At 40.8% G+C, this 16,548-nt stretch overlaps 1 protein-coding gene across 2 annotated transcripts; it reads right to left on the bottom strand.

Moving 5' to 3' along the window:
• Positions 1 to 10,630: 10,630 nt before the first annotated feature.
• LOC129860033 (kelch-like protein 31) lies at positions 10,631 to 15,735 on the bottom strand. 2 transcript variants are annotated; one of them, XM_055930363.1, is made up of 3 exons: positions 15,630 to 15,735; positions 12,912 to 14,117; positions 10,631 to 12,751 (listed from the first exon to the last, which is right to left on the bottom strand). In XM_055930363.1, the coding sequence occupies exons 2-3, from the start codon at positions 14,084 to 14,086 to the stop codon at positions 12,019 to 12,021; spliced, it is 1,908 nt and encodes a 635-aa protein (XP_055786338.1). In that variant the 5' UTR covers positions 14,087 to 14,117; positions 15,630 to 15,735; the 3' UTR covers positions 10,631 to 12,018. The 2 variants fall into 2 exon arrangements, with proteins under 2 accessions (XP_055786338.1, XP_055786347.1); XM_055930372.1 differs by having other exon boundaries at positions 12,912 to 14,114; positions 15,630 to 15,722.
• Between the last annotated feature and the right edge of the window lie 813 nt (positions 15,736 to 16,548).

Raw genomic sequence — 16,548 nt, 5'->3', positions numbered from 1 at the left:
AAACCGTCCCCTCGCCCCGACACAGGCGCGAACCAGGGACCCTCTGCACACATCAACAACAGTCAACCACGAAGCGTCGTTACCCATCGCTCCACAAAAGCCGCGGCTCTTGCAGAGCAAGGGGCAACACTACTTAAGTCTCAGAGCAAGTGACGTAACTGATTGAAATGCTACTAGCGCGTACCCGCTAACTAGCTAGCCATTTCACGTCCGTTACATGTATTCCGCATAGCAGTGAAAGTTAACATCATGTTTCCGAATGACATCACCAGGAGGTAGAATATATATATTGAAAACAATAGTGGTCCTAAAACGGAACCTTGAGGAACCCTGAAATTTACAGTTGATTTTTCAGAGGATAAACCATCCACAGAGACAATCTGATATCTTACCGACAGATAAGATCTAAACCAGGCCAGAACTGATCCGTGTAGACCAATTCGGGTTTCCAATCTCTCCGAAAGAATGTGGTGATCGATGGTATCAAAAGCAGCACTAAGGTCTAGGAGCACGAGGACAGATGCAGGGCCTCGGTCTGACGCCATTAAAATGTAATTTACCACCTTCACAAGTGCAGTCTCAGTGCAATGATGGGGTCTAAAACCAGACTGAAGCGTTTTGTATACATTGTTTGTCTTCAGGAAGGCAGTGAGTTGCTGCGCAACAGCTTTTTCAAAAAATGTTGAGAGGAATGGGAGATTCGATATAGGCCGATTAGCTTTTTTGTATTTTCTGTTTCAAGGTTTGGCTTTTTCAATAGAGGCTTTATTACTGACACTTTTAGTGAGTTTGGTACACATCCAGTGAATAGAGAGCCGTTTATTATATACAACATAGGAGGACCAGTAGGGTCAGTATAGGGTCAGTATGCAGCTTGAAGGTTTAGAGGCCATGATTATTTTCATCATTGTGTCAAGAGATATAGTACTTAAGTGTCGCCCTTGATCCTAGGTCCTGGCAGACTCAGGACAACTGAGCTTTGGAGCATACGCAGATTTAAAGAGGAGTCCGTAATTTGCTTTCTAACGATCATGATCTTTCCTCAAAGACGTTCTTAAATTTATTCCTGCTGAAGTGAAAGCCATCCTCTCTTGGGGAATGCGGCTTTTTAGTTAGCTTTGCGACAGTATCAAAAATACATTTTGGATTGTTCTTATTTTCCTCAATTAAGTTGGAAAAATAGGATGAAACAGCAGTGAGGGCACTTCGATACTGCACGGTACTGTAGCTAGTCGGAAGACTTACAGTTTGGTGTGGCGCCATTTCCGTTCCAATTTTCTGGAAGCTTGCTTCAGAGCTCGGGTATTTTCTCTTTACCAGGGAGCTAGTTTCTTATGACATGTTTTTAGTTTTTAGGGGTGCGACTGCATCTAGGGTATTGTTCAAGGTTAAATTGAGTTCCTCAGTTGGGTGGTTAACTGATTTTTGTACTCTGACGTCCTTGGGTAGGCGGAGGGAGTCTGGAAGGGCATCTAGCAATCTTTGGGTTATCCGAGGATTTATAACACGACTTTTGATGATCCTTGGTTGGGGTCTGATTAGATTATTTGTTGCGATTGCAAACGTAATAAAATGTTGGTCCGATAGTCCAGGATTATGAGGAAAAACATTAAGATCCACAACATTTATTCAACGGGAGAAATCTAGGGCCAGAGTATGACTGTTACAGTGAGTAGGTCCAGAGACATGTTGGACAAAATCCACTGAGTCGATGATGGCTTCGAAAGCCTTTTGGAATGGGTCTGTAAACTTTTCCATGTGAATATTAAAGTCACCAAAAATTTGAATATTATCTGCCATGACTACAAGAACCGATAGGGATTCAGGGAACTCGGTGAGGAACGCTGTATATGGCCCAGGAGGCCTGTAAACAGTAGCTATAAAAAGTGATTGAGTAGGCGGCATAGATTTCATGACTAGAAGCTCAAAAGACGAAAACTGGCATCAAAAATGTTAGCAACACCGCCTTTGCGGGATGCGTGGGGGATATGGTCACTAGTGTAACCAGGAGGCCTCATTTAACACAGTAAATTCATCAGGCTTAAGCCATGTTTCAATCAGGCCAATCACATCAAGAGTATGGTCAGTGATTAGTTAATTGACTATAACTGCCTTGGAAGTGAGGGATCTAACATTAAGTAGCCCTATTTTGAGATGTGCGGTATCACAATCTCTTTCAATAATGGCAGGAATGGAGGAGGTCTTTATTCCAGTGAGATTGCTAAGGCGAACACCGCCATGTTTAGTTTTGACCACCTCGGCACAGACACGGTCTCAATAGGGATAGCTGAGCTGACTACACTGACTGTGCTAGTGGCAGACTCCACTAAGCTGGCAGGCTGGCTAACAGCCTGCTGCCTGGCCTGCACCCTATCTCATTGTGGGGCTAGGGGAGTTAGAGCCCTGTCTATGTTCGTGGATAAGATGAGAGCACCCCTACAGCTAGGTTGGAGTCCGTCACTCCTCAACAGGCCAGGCTTGGTCCTGTTTGTTAGTGAGTCCCAGAAAGAGGGCCAATTATCTACAAATTCTATCTTTTGGGAGGGGCAGAAAACAGTTTTCAACCAGCGATTGAGTTGAGACTCTGCTGTAGAGCTCATCACTCCCCATAACTGGGAGGGGGGCAGAGACAATTTCTCGATGCCGACACATCTTTCTAGCTGATTTACATGCTGAAGCTATGTTGCACTTGGTGACCTCTGACTGTTTCATCCTAACATCGTTGGTGCCGACGTGGATAACAATATCCCTATACTCTCTACACTCGCCAGTTTTAGCTTTAGCCAGCACCATCTTCAGATTAGCCTTAACGTCGGTAGCCCTGCCCCCTGGTAAACAGTGTATGATCGCTGGATGATTCATTTTAAGTCTAATACTGCGGGTAATGGAGTCGCCAATGACAAGGGCTTTCAATTTGTCAGAGCTAATGGTGGGAGGCTTCAGCGTCTCAGACCCGTAACGGGAGGAGTAGAGACAAGAGAAGGCTCGGCCTCTGACTCTGACCCGCTGCTTAATGGGGAGAATCGTTTGAAAGTTTCTGTCGGCTGAATGAGCGACACCGGTTGAGCATTCCTACAGCATTTCCCTCCAGAAGCCATGAGAAAGTTGTCCGGCTACGTGGACTGTGCAAGGGGATTTATACTACTATCTGTACTTACTGGTGGCACAGACGCTGTTTCATCCTTTCCAACACTGAAATTACCCTTGCCTAAAGATTGCGTCTGAAGCTGGGCTTGCAGCACAGCTATCCTCGCCATCTGTGTATTATGAGTACAGCGACTGCAATTAGAAGGCATCATGTTAATGTTACTACTTAGCTTCAGCTTGTGAAGGTCCTGATGAACCACGTCCAGATAAAGCGTCCGGAGTGAAAAAGTTGAAAGAAAAAAAAGTAGAGCGAGGGAAAAACAAAAATATAAACGGTAATTAAAAAGTAAAATACATAAAGTAAGGTTAGCAACAAAATGCACAGCAGCATGTAAACAAGTCTGGAAGAAATGTCTGGGAACTTGCAGGGGCTTTGGTGGAAGAGTGGGGAACATTTCACAGCAAGAACTGGCAAATTTCGGTGCAGCCCATGAGGAGGAGATGCACTGCAGTACTTAATGCAGCTGGTGGCCACACCAGATACTGACTGTTCCTTTTTGATTTTGAAACCCCCTTTGTTCAGGGAAACATTATTCCATTTCTTTTAGTCACATGTCTGTGGAACATGTTCAGTTTATGTCTGTTGTTGAATTTTATGTTCATACAAATAGTTACACATGTTAAGTTTGATGAAAATAAACACAGTTGACAGTGAGAGGAAGTTTCTTTTTTTTGCTGAGTTTAGGTATGCACGTCAGCTTTGACATCGGCGTTAAACTAGACATCGGGCCGATATCAATGTTGGCATTTTTTGCTAATAACTGCCGATTCTGATATGTTCACCGATATATCGGGCATCCCTACATGGAACGATTTAATCTTCGAGCTCCTTCCCTGACTGAGATCAGAGAGGGATCTACCCTGTAGTTGCTTGTATTAAAGATTCACTATTATACCTTAAATAGTCTCTGCCTAGATTCTTTGGATACAGTTTTCCACAACAGAGGCATAAGCGGTCGCTTAGGGTCCTCGGCCACTATGGGCCCGCCGACTCCTGAGTTTTTTTTAGAAACTCCGTCGGGGATCTCAACTTACTGTTGAGTTAGAATAGTAGAATACACAAAGTGCAAGTTCGAAATGTGGTTGCGCATCAGCAGTTTTTAATCTTGTTTTGTCAGTCACTGACAGTCTCTCAATTGACCATGTCAGCTAATAATTTTTGATTGGTAAGTTAGTTTAGCCAGTTATCTATATGGACTGGGAATGCAGGGCACATGCCCAGGAGCCCTTACCTCCAGAGAGCCCACATTGATTTTCTTAGTCACTCTCACTCAGATATAATTAACATGGTATAAGCCATGGCAAAATTAGTAGAACTGCAGGAAATTTGGTTTAAAACTGAAAAAAATGGTCTGCCCTATGGTAAAAGTAGTAGAATTACATTAAATGTATTATGAAATTGCAAACATTTTTCCTCGCCCCATAGCAGGAGTAGAATTGCATGGAATTTGTTATACAAATGCACAAATGTCTCTCTGCCCCATGGCAAAAGGAGTAGAATTGCATTATATTTGTTATACAATTGCAAAATGTGTAAAACTGTTTTAAACTTGTTTTAAAACTGCAACATTTTCTCTACTTCCTATTGCAAATGTCGAATTTCAGTATATTAACTTAAAAAAGTGACTGCCCCTTAACAACTAATCGCTTGAAAAAGGCCTATCCGGCGTCGATATGAGTCAGAAACTGTAACGATGTTCGCTGAGAGTCTGGAAACATGTTCAGGGAGTGAGTGTTTTAATAAAATAAACAACATTATACGAAACAAGAACCCCGAACAACGCACAGACATGAAACAGAAACAATGATGCCTGGGGAAGGAACCAAAGAGTGACACATAGGGCAGGTAATCAAGGAAGTGATGAAGTCAGGTGAGTCTGAAAATGTGCAGGTGCGTGTAACGATGATGACAGGTGTGCACCATAACGAGCAGCCTGGTGACCCAGAGGACGGCGAAGGAGCACACGTGACAAACATTTATTCTAGTGGCAAAATTACTACAAAGTGCAAATAGGATAATTTTGGATATAAAATCAGTCTCATCTAAAACAGATTTTAGAACTTCGGTGTGTCACAACTAGTAAATTATGGTTGGTTTTGGATTACAATTATGTCAACAAATCATCCCCCCTTTTGCCAAACTCCACTTGCAAATCGCCCCTCCGGCCACTTCGCGTCCCATCATTGAATGGGGCTCCCATGTTTCATAGCCCCCAACCAAAGTGTTTAACGGATCACGGCCGTTTGAGACTGAAAAGCCCTTTACGGATTGACCATGCAATGCATGCTAGCAGCAGGATGCACTGCCAACAACTGTTTTGGCTTGGAAACATTTCAAAAGAAAGCAAATTATTAGTAGGAAAAACATTTGCCATGATTGTGAAGTTGCCAGATTGACTTTAGATGCAGTATAACTTTAGCCAGTTAACTAAGATTGATGGGACCACCTTATTTTAGCTTGCCAACTTTAGCATTTCTAGCTATTTTTGACTAACTTTGATAGTAACAGTAATGGCAACATTGCCATCTCTCTAAAGTACATTTTACAACATCATAATATGGCAAAGTTGTTTCCTACTAGTTATTTGCCTACTTTAGCAAAGTCATCGTATTTCCATGCCACTGTAAATTAGTGTAATTTACATGAAACAGTCACATTAGCCGCCGAGGTGCAACCCATGTCAAGGGCACAAATAAATATTGAATGCAGCTATGGTGCAGCCTGGTCTCATAGCCTAGATGTAACATAGTAAATGTAAATCCGGGACACTCATATTAGCGTGATATGTTATGTTTGGTATGGTTACATAAGACAGAAGGTTACTTAAGGCAAAAACAAAGAAAGAATGGTTGGTTGAGGTGGATGGGTCAACATATAATGTGAACGTTTAGCAAACCAAAGGTTGCATGTTCGAATCTCATCACTGACAACTTTAGCATTTTAGTTCAATAGAAACTTTGCAAGCACTTACTACTTTTTTGCTACTTTGAAACTACTTAGCATGTTAGCTAACCCTAACCTTAACCCTTTAACCTAACTCTAACCTTAACCCTAAACCCTAGTGTAGCTAACGTTAGCCACCACAAATTGGAATTTGTAACATATCCTGTTGGGGATGGGGGCACTGTTTAGACTATTTATGCTAATTTGGCTAATTTTTGAAACGGCTTCCCACAAAATCCTTGATCGTACAATATGCATATTATTATTATTATTGGATAGAAAACAGTCTATAGTTTCTATAGGAGTTGAAATTTTGTCTCTAAGTGGAACAGAGCCCATTCTACAGCAATTTCCCTGACATGGAGTCAGATTTGAGAAATGTTGGCCACTCTTCTGAAGTCAGTTAAAAGGGCACTGTCATTGCTATGACTATACGGACACTTCTTACGTCTTCCCCTGGATGCCTTTACGTGATGACGATTCCAATGGGGTCGATTGCGCGTTCACAGGCCCTACAAATGAAAAAACCCTGAAGCTAGTCATTCTTTTGGAGCTGCGTAACGCGCGTGCTGGACACCGACCCGCTCCTGTTCCAAGCGTTAGTTTAGCCTGTTATATTTCTCCGGTCATCTTTTCACTCATTATAGGAGTTAAAAACATCATAAGGTAGTTAATTTAAAGCGTTTTATAGCAATTTATATCCGTTTAGTGCGATTTTGGGACATTTATTTTTGCAACGATGTGAAAAGTTGGGCACGCTTTTCAGTTCATCCCGAACGCAGTTGACATTTCCACATGGCAAGAGGACAGCTTTCCACCAAAAGACGATTTCTCCCAAGAAAGGATCCTTTGCCCAAGATACTGATGGAAGAACAGCTCAAGGTAGGACATTTTTATTATGATAAATCGTGTTTCTGTCGAAACATTTTAGTGGCTTAGGACGCCATGTTTTTTGACGTAGCTTCGCTTGGCGCAAACTGTATTGAAAAGTAAGGATAAATTAAAAAATGTAATAACGCAATTGTATTAAGAATTAAATTGTCTATCAATCCCTGTCCACCCTATATTTTTTAGTCACGTTTATGAGTATTTATGTATAAGAGTAGATCACTGTCTAAGTGGCGCAAGGACTTTTTCTTTACCAGCTTGTCTACATTTCACATTGTCTAACCATGATTTTGGTGGCTAAATATAAACATTTTCGATCAAACTGTATATGCATGTTGTAATGTGATGTTACAGGAGTGTCATCGGAAGAATTCTGAGAAGGTTAGTGAAAAAATTAATATCTTTTGGCGATGTTGACTTTTATCGCTCACTTTGGCTAGAATCAATGCTGGGCTGCTAATTGCTATGTGCTAAGCTAATATAACGATTTATTGTGTTTTCGCTGTAAGACACTTAGAAAATCTGAAATATTGTCTGTATTCACAGGATCTGTGTCTTTCGATTCGTGTATGCTGTGTATTTTTACGAAATGTTTGATGATTAGTAGTTAGGTAAACACGTTGCTCATTGTAATTATTCTAGTCCATTTGTGACGGTGGGTGCAATTGTAAACTATGCCATCTACCTGAAATATGCACTTTTTTCTAACAAAACCTATCCCATACCATAAATATGTTATCAGACTGTCATCTAATGAGTTTTTTTGTTGGTTAGGGGCTATAAATATCTTAGTTTAGCCGAATTGGTGATGGCTACTGGTGTTGGTGGACAAATAAAAGATGGTGGATTATGCTAATGTGTTTTTAGGTAATAGATGTACATCTTTACATATTGTGTCTTCCCTGTAAAACATTTTAAAAATCGGAAATGTTGACTGGATTCACAAGATCTGTGTCTTTCATTAGCTGTATTGGACTTTAATGTGTGAAAGTTAAATATTTAAAAAAAATATTTTTTTTGAATTTCGCGGCACTGGTTTTTCAGTGGGGGGGGGGGGGGTGTGCCGCTAGCGCCACGCTGATCCTAGACAGGATATCATACGTATTACAAATTAATAACATACTGTACGAATTGCAATAAGAATCATAATTTGAAACATATATGAAAGGGATGATGGACATCCACAAATTAATACATACTATATCATATTCAATGGATATTGTCCCGAGTTACTGCCCTGATGACACAGATGACTTCATCAACAACGACAGGTAATGTGTGTTATGAAAATGTGAAAAGCTGTATAAAAAAATACCTGGATGGATAAAATAGTAGGCTAATTCTTCAGTAGACCAGTAGAGTCATTTTGGTTGTGAAGTGCATTATCAAAAAGCTTTGTCCTTTCATTAGAACAAAATGCAATTTACCACTTGGCTGTCTATTATATCACCCTGTCGCAGGACCTCCCAGTCATCACCACCTCATACGATTGCATGCTGCAGTTGTTTGAGAGATGTCCAGTATGCAGGTGAACATGCAGCACAGAGAAGACAAGCAAGGGATCTCATCAGCATCATGCAGACATGCTCTCGCTGTCAACAACCTTCACTAGCTAGCTAGCCAGACAGTTTTAGAGGAATGATTCCATAAATGTTTCTTATTAGCTGCCAGTATGCCAACATTCCAATCAAACAATGCAGTCAATCCACAGGTTTACACTGGCTGAAATCAGTTAATGATAGGACAGTTGTAAATGCAACAAGTACGGATATTGTATCATATTTTAGCACTCACACAGCTTTCCAAGAAAACCAAAAATGCATATAAAGTATATAAACTGTTTGCATATATTTTAGACACTATTTATACACACAATTTGTATAAACCTGTATAAACGGTATTTATAATTATATGACAATATTTTAGGTTGACAATAAATCTATTACACAATTTCTGATATATCACATGGCTTACTTTTATTTTCCTGCATAAGTAAAATCTGGATTATGCCTCTACTGCCTTTCATTCCAATTAGACTGGTATGGATTTCTCACTGGCTGTCATTTTCACCCCATTCTGTAAGTTTGAAGGTTTATGACACAGCCTGTCTAGTAATTTAATAGGATCTCTATGAGGGCCACTAAAAAAATTGCCCGCTTGGTGGGGGGGTCCCCCACCTTGCCTCGCCTCTTTCTGGAGGTACAGGGTTCTGGTCTGGAGCCAATGGGCCTTCTTCTCTACCTCTATTTATTTATCCATTTGTCTCCTTCCCAAGTAATATTATTGTTCAAGTTGATCATTAAACATCTTTATAACTTAAAAGGGTTTATTTTCTTAACCAAACTACTATACAGTAAAAAACAACAATAAAGGTTTTTCAGATATCAAGACAGAATCGCTCTTTTGAAAATAGCAAAACGGGGCAAGCAAACTTGATGGAATAATGAGTAAGTCATTTTGCCATTGAATGACCTACATTGTTGACGTTATTGTATCACATATACACACTGTTAACCTTAGATCTGTAATTTATTACTGGTAACTCACAGATGTTGGTTTTGAGATTATCTGTATTATCTATGCTGCAAGTTACAGGGCTAAAATTGTTTTTGCACACTTCGGCACTGTGAAGAGGACTGAAAATGTCGCCCTCTGTAGTCTACTACTTGTACTTCTTCTCTATGTGAGGTTTGAACCTGATAGTCACAACGATTCAACAATGGGTGGAGTTAGACCATGAAATAAGGTTGCTCATGTATGATTATTCAAGTTCATCGACAAATATGTCTCACAGCCATGGGATTTACTGCAAATAGGCCAAGTAAGCTCAGACCTGTTCAGCAGACCTGGGTCAAATACATGTAATATACTTTCAGATATAGAAAGCATTTGAGGTGTGCTTGATTTAGCTCACTCATTTAATTAGACTATTCCCTTGGTTCCATTGAACAGGTCAAACTAAATAAACTTCTCATGTACAGTTATTATACTGATTGATTGATGATGAATAACTTTTTGTAGATGTATGCCTGCAAATGAAATTACTTGGCTTCTGTGGCCTCATGAAAGTATGCAAACTCATATTTATTTTTTTATTTATTTATTTTACCGTTATTTTACCAGGTAAGTTGACTGAGAACACGTTCTCATTTGCAGCAACGACCTGGGGAATAGTTACAGGGGAGAGGAGGGGGATGAATGAGCCAATTGTAAACTGGGGATTATTAGGTGACCATGATGGTTTGAGGGCCAGATTGGGAATTTAGCCAGGATACCGGGGTTAATACCCCTACTCTTACGATAAGTGCCATGGGATCTTTAATGACCTCAGAGAGTCAGGACACCCGTTTAACGTCCCATCCGAAAGACGGCACCCTACACAGGGCAGTGTCCCCAATCACTGCCCTGGGACATTGGGATATTTTTTAGACCAGATGAAAGAGTGCCTCCTACTGGCCCTCCAACACCACTTCCAGCAGCATCTGGTCTCCCATCCAGGGCCTGACCAGGACCAACCCTGCTTAGCTTCAGAAGCAAGCCAGTAGTGGTATGCAGGGTGGTATGCTGCTGGAAGTGGTCAAAGATGACATGAAATATGTGTTTGCATATATGACAGTAAATTATAGCTTTGTATAAATAACAGAGAAATAGTCAAGTTCAGACAATATTTATGTAGTTTTTTTATAGTGGTGTATAGCCTTGAAGAAAAAGGCTATAGGCACAGTGAAATGTGCTGTTTTACAGAGTCAGCCATAGTAGTACAGTATGATGAGACAATCCAGCTTCACCTACAAGTGAGGGCACCTTTTAAAAATGTAAACATAAGAACAAGGCAAATCATGAGCTTTCAGGGAAATTAAGAGGCACTGTTGCAGAGTGCCCACACCCTTAACAGCTCAGGCTAATAGATTAATGTTCCAGTATTCACCATTTTTTACAACACATATATGACCACTGTCAAATTCATTTTTGACCCCATTCAACCTTCATCATAACTACATTCTCCCAGACAGTACATAGGATCATAATTTGACCTATATTGTCACAGCAAAATAATCCTGCAGCTACAGGATTTGAATGTTTAGTCCACAATGTTGCTTGATCGGTGGTTAGGCTATTAGCTGGCCAAAAGTAGTCTACATGAAAAGTGCTGTTAATATAACCATGTGTTAGTATGTGTTTTCAGTGAATGTATGGGTTTCACTAAGCTCATCTGCATTTCCTGCTATGCAGGAAGATCTCAAAAGAGTGATCAAATTCATTCCAATTCACATAACTGTACTGGGTAGTGTGTTAAATGCTCAAGTAAAAGAAGCAACAAATACTAACCAACAGCACCCACTCCTGGTAGGTACAATATAACATTTCTTCATGATTTATTAATCCAGCAACAGAGTAATTCCTTTACCTTCTGCATTGACATCTAATTTCAGAGACATTTTCTTTTCAAGTTTGAAATGTTATTTCACAGTTGTATACCTGTATATGATGTTTTAAGTATACAGTCTTCCATCATCGTATGTCTAGTCTTTGTTTATACTATATGTCACTGGAAAATAATGATAGTGACATTATAACAAGGGTTCAATATATGGGCATGTTTATGTGTATTGTACAAATAATGCTGTTACTATTCACACATATACCGTCAAATAAGTATTATATTGGGAATTACAGCTATGGTCTGTGGAGTATTGGCTGATTCAACTATTATGGCTGAATAGGTCCCAAAATAAAAGAAATGTTCCCATCATAATAGAAGATTTTAATTTGTCTCACAACACAAAACAACTTCCTGAATTGTCACACATAAAAGCCTTAATAAAACTCATGAAAACAATTTGAATATATCTGATTCAATTCCAGATTAGTTGTATGCGTGACATTTGTATGCTACCACTTTTTTTTCTGACCTTAAGTAGGGATGATCACTTTCTGCATTGAAAGCCATAAAGGATTTTCTGAAATGATCTGGCTAAAGGATTTTTGGTCTTGCTTTAATTAGCAAGTAAACTACTTTTCAAACGCCCTACCAGACTCTATATGCTGACTGGCGCAGATAAAACTGAGCTGGCCCTGGACTCTCGTGTTTTGCGTGTGGGTATGGTAACGACACAGCATGAGATGCCAACTGTAGCCTCTGGCAACTCATCGTCCTCAGTCCATTCATTGAGGTCAGGGTTATACACCTGGATGCATTTCTTGTACTTCTTCTCAATCTCGTTCCAGCCTCCAAGAAGATAGATCTTATTATTCATGCTGACGATACCAGCAGTGCTCACTCCTGTGTTCAGGGGGGCAGAGTAGCTCCACTGGCCATTGTGAGGGTTGAAACACTCAACAGCTAAGACATCCACCCTCTCTCCACGGCCACCCAGCTGGCTGCCACCAATCACGTAAGCCCGTTCTCCGACTGTAGCAGCGGAATGCCAGCCTCTAGGGGAGCTCAAACTGTTCTTATCCTGCCACACATCAGTGGAAGGATCATAGCTGCACACAGCCCTGGAGTACGCATTGTTGATGTAACCACCGCTAACAAGGATCTTGCCATCAGTGACGGAGCTGGCGTGGCAGCACCGGGGGATTTCCATGGGGGCTTTCATCTGCCATTGGTTGGAGGAGGGCACGTAGCACTCCATTGAAGCCTGGCATCCATCAGAGTTACGACCACCAATAGCAAACAAGAGGCCATTGAAGGTGTTGAGACTGAAGTGGGTGCGCTTCTGGATCATGTTGGTCAAATGAATCCAGCTGTTGAATCGAGGATCATACCTAATTGCCAAATTTCTATATTAGATACATATTATTATTCAATACACAATTGAATGTACAGTACAATAGCCTATCATGGTCTATGTAATATCGACCATACTTTAAGAGCAGAGAAAATACATTTACAACAGAATAAGCTTATATAGAATCAAATCCTCACCTGCAGAAGTTGCTGACAGCATGTTTAGCCTGGTTCCTGGCATCATTCTGGTCTTCACCACCAGCAACATAAAGGAAGCCATCCAGGACTGCCACACACTGATTGAAGCTCTTGGCTGGCATCTCTGTGAGCCTATTCCATACATCGTCATCATCCCTGTAGAGGACCTCTTTGCTGAGAGACTTCTCCGTCAAGGCCGGTCGTCCACCCACTGTCAGCATAACCCGGATGCCACCACGTACCTTTGTTCTGCGGGACTGCAGAATGTTCTGCTGGTAGGGCAACAGGTGGTAATTCATGGCGTCCACTAGGAGACGATGGCACTCGGGGTCCTGCATCATTCTGGGCACACTCTGGACATGGTTGACCAGGTCCATGGCTGAGATGGTCCCGAAGCGGATGTTGGTCAGAAGATCTGGGGCGTATTTCAGCCTCTTCTCGTTGAAGTCCAACCACTTCATGGCTATCTGAAAGGCTGTAATCTCAGAGGGCAACTGCAGAGAATCATCACTGAGGAAGTCGTTGATCTGCTCGTAAGTGAGCTTCAGGAACTGCTCCATCTCAGAGAACTCTATAAAGTTCTCCCTCATGAACTTCTGGGTGGCCTGCTTTGTTTCTTTGAGGTTGTAGGTGTCGGCGATGTTGGCCACGTACATGCAGTTCTCCGCACTGAGCTCCTGCATGAGGAAGTCGCTGCACATCTTTACCAGGGTGTTGATCTGCAACAACATGGCTGCTGCGATGGTGCTGCCAATGCTGTACAACGACAGGGTTAGTTTCCCTGAGTAGGCGTATGTGATGGCTGTGGCCAGGCCTGTGGGTGAAAGGTCGTTCAGGTCGATCTTTGTGAGGGCGGAATCCCTCTTTAAGATATTCTGAATGTACTCACTGCAGGAGGCCATGACAACTTTGTGGACATCGAAGGACTTTGACTTGGTGGAGACGGTCAGGTCACAGAGGAAACTGTCCTGCCTCATGGTACTAAGACCCTCCAAGAGATTAGGAGCATAAACAAGGTCAGTGACTTCACTTGAGATGCAGCTGAAGCCGTTTCCTCCCTCTAACAAGGTATTCAGCCCATTGATATTATTGATTGGGCTATCCTCGACCATTATGGTTATTTCATTGATATCCCCTTTGTTTTTTTTGGCAGTCTTGTTCTTTTTGGGAGCCATGTCTGCAGCAGAGGGACACAGCCCAGATCTACTGTAAAGAAAATAATAACATGACAGAGAGAGAGCAACCTTTTGATATTAACAATCACAATCACAACACTAAATGGTAAATAATACATTGAAGGCAAATCTGACAGATGTACAGTTTACTAAATATTGTCATACAAATTATTATCAAACTCAGATGTGTAATATAGTAGGTAATAATCATTACCTGTATTTGTGGTTATAAGTAGGTCTGCTTTAAGAAAATATCAGTCAAATCAAAGTGTATTTGTCACGTGCGCCGAAAACAATAGGTGTAGACCTTACAGTGAAATGCTTACTTACAGGCTCTAACCAATGGTGCAAAAAAGGTATTTGGTGAACAATAGGTAAGTAAAGAAGTACTGCATTTATGCTGCATTTATGCAGTACTGCTACTGCATTTATGCATGTTATATATGTTTCTGATATGTTGCTGCTGCCATTTGAAAATGTCTGTTGTGGAATAATTGACAAAGTGGTTGAATAAATCAAATCAAATTTGCACCAAATACAACAGGTGACCTTACAGTGAAATGCTTACTTATAAGGCCTTAACCAACAATGCAGTTTTTAGAAAAATAAGTGTTAAGAAAGTATATACTCAAATAAACTGAAGTGTGAATAAAGGAATGAAGTGGCTACATAAGGCTGTCTGAATAATAAATAAAAAATGTGTGCATTTATACTGCAATTTGGATATTTTAACCAAAGTTCAACACGTTAATGAAAATATAACCATTTTTTTTTCTTCTGACATTTGGTGAGGATTGTGACAAGGGCATTACATTCCCAAACCATGTGAAGGCCTATTCTATCTTAGTTGCATTTTTGGCATTTATATTTAATACAAATTTAAAGCAATTTTGTTAGACATAATCGACGTCAACAATATTACTATAAACTGCCAACTCCCCCCACCCATCAAATAAATTAAACAACAGTAGGTATAGTAGGACTATACCGGAATAATGCTATAGGCCAAGTCAGCAAGACAACATTCCTCTCTCTGCATCTGTCATGATTTATCAGTACCATGGCCAGGAATAGCAACGCTTGATAGTTCAACCATGACGTTCCTTTTATAGACTTTGTGGCGTGAGGACCTGGCCTAATGTCCTTCTAAAAAGTTATGTTATTATTACGATTTTTTTTTACAAGAAGTCCCAATGATCGACTAATCACTGAAATAATTCACGTTTCTAGAAATTATAAATGTAAAATAAATAATAAATAAACATTATTGAAAAAGTCATCAGATCTACAGCCAATAATAATAGCAGCCTACAATAAAATATTGAGCCTATAGTAAAAACTTGCCTAATTATTTGGAAATCTAATGGAAATACACTGACAATACAACTATACTTACAAACTTACACATTAGGCTACTGTATTGTGTCACTGTGCCAATATCAAACCAAACCTGTTGACACACATATAGGCAACTTTATTCATTGACAGACAGAGAAAATTCAGTGATATGGGAATAATATGGCCTAAACGGGGACTTACTTACCAAAGATATGAGAAGCCGGTGAAGAAAAGACTTGCACCTCCAGATAGTGTGCAGGAGAGAGAGAGACTCGCTATACTCAATAGTGCCAGAAGAGCTGGGCAAGCTCCTCCTCTGAGCATATGCGAATAGAAGTATTGCACAATATGTGTGAGGAAGACTCTTGAGTTTGGAGCTCTGAAAGCTGAAACCATACTCCTAATCAGGCAACCCAACACCCTAACAATAGTGTATTGATACGTAATATGATAGCTAGGTTCACCCTGAATAACTTTTCATATAGTATAAACTACATTAAAATCCATCTTTCTGGCTTGATATCACAGGCCTAGTTGTCAACCAAATTTAATACCTCAAGAGCATCGAGAGCATCCTGCAGCAACTGCTCGGCATCTGACCACCTTTACTCCACACACAGAGATGCATACAAAGCTCTCCCCCGCCCTCCATTTGGCAAATCTGACCATAATTCTATCCTTCTGATTCCTGCTTACAAGCAAAAACGAAAGCAGGAAGTACCAGTAACTCGCTCAATACGGAAGTGGTCAGATGATGCGGATGCTACACTACAGGACTGTTTTGCTAGCACAGACTAGAATATGTTCCGGGATTCATCCAGTGGCATCTAGGAATACACCACATCAGTCATCGGCTTCATCAATAAGTGCATCGATGACGTTGTCCCCACAGTGACTGTACGTACATATCACAACCAGAAGCCATGGATTACAGGCAACATCCGCATCGAGCTAAAGGCTAGAGCTGCTGCTTTCAAGGAGCGGGAGACAAATCCGGACACTTATAAGAAACCCCGCTATGCCCTCAGACGAACCATCAAACAAGCAAAGCGTCAATACAGGATTAAGATTGAATCCTACTACACCAGCTCTGACGCTCGTTGGATGTGGCAGGGCTTGAAAAC

This window comes from Salvelinus fontinalis, chromosome 1 (genome assembly GCF_029448725.1).
Source record: "Salvelinus fontinalis isolate EN_2023a chromosome 1, ASM2944872v1, whole genome shotgun sequence".
NCBI classification, from domain to species: Eukaryota; Metazoa; Chordata; class Actinopteri; order Salmoniformes; family Salmonidae; genus Salvelinus; species Salvelinus fontinalis.
Note: the sequence above shows the minus strand (reverse complement) of the source record. Positions and strands in the feature narration are given on the sequence as shown.

Coding starts and splice junctions, on each gene's coding strand:
- LOC129860033 (XM_055930363.1), bottom strand. CDS start 14,086: ATGGCTCCCAAAAAGAACAAGACTGCCAAAAAAAACAAAGGGGATATC. Junction 12,752..12,911: donor GCTGTCAGCAACTTCTGCAG/GTGAGGATTTGA, acceptor TTTGGCAATTAG/GTATGATCCTCGATTCAACA.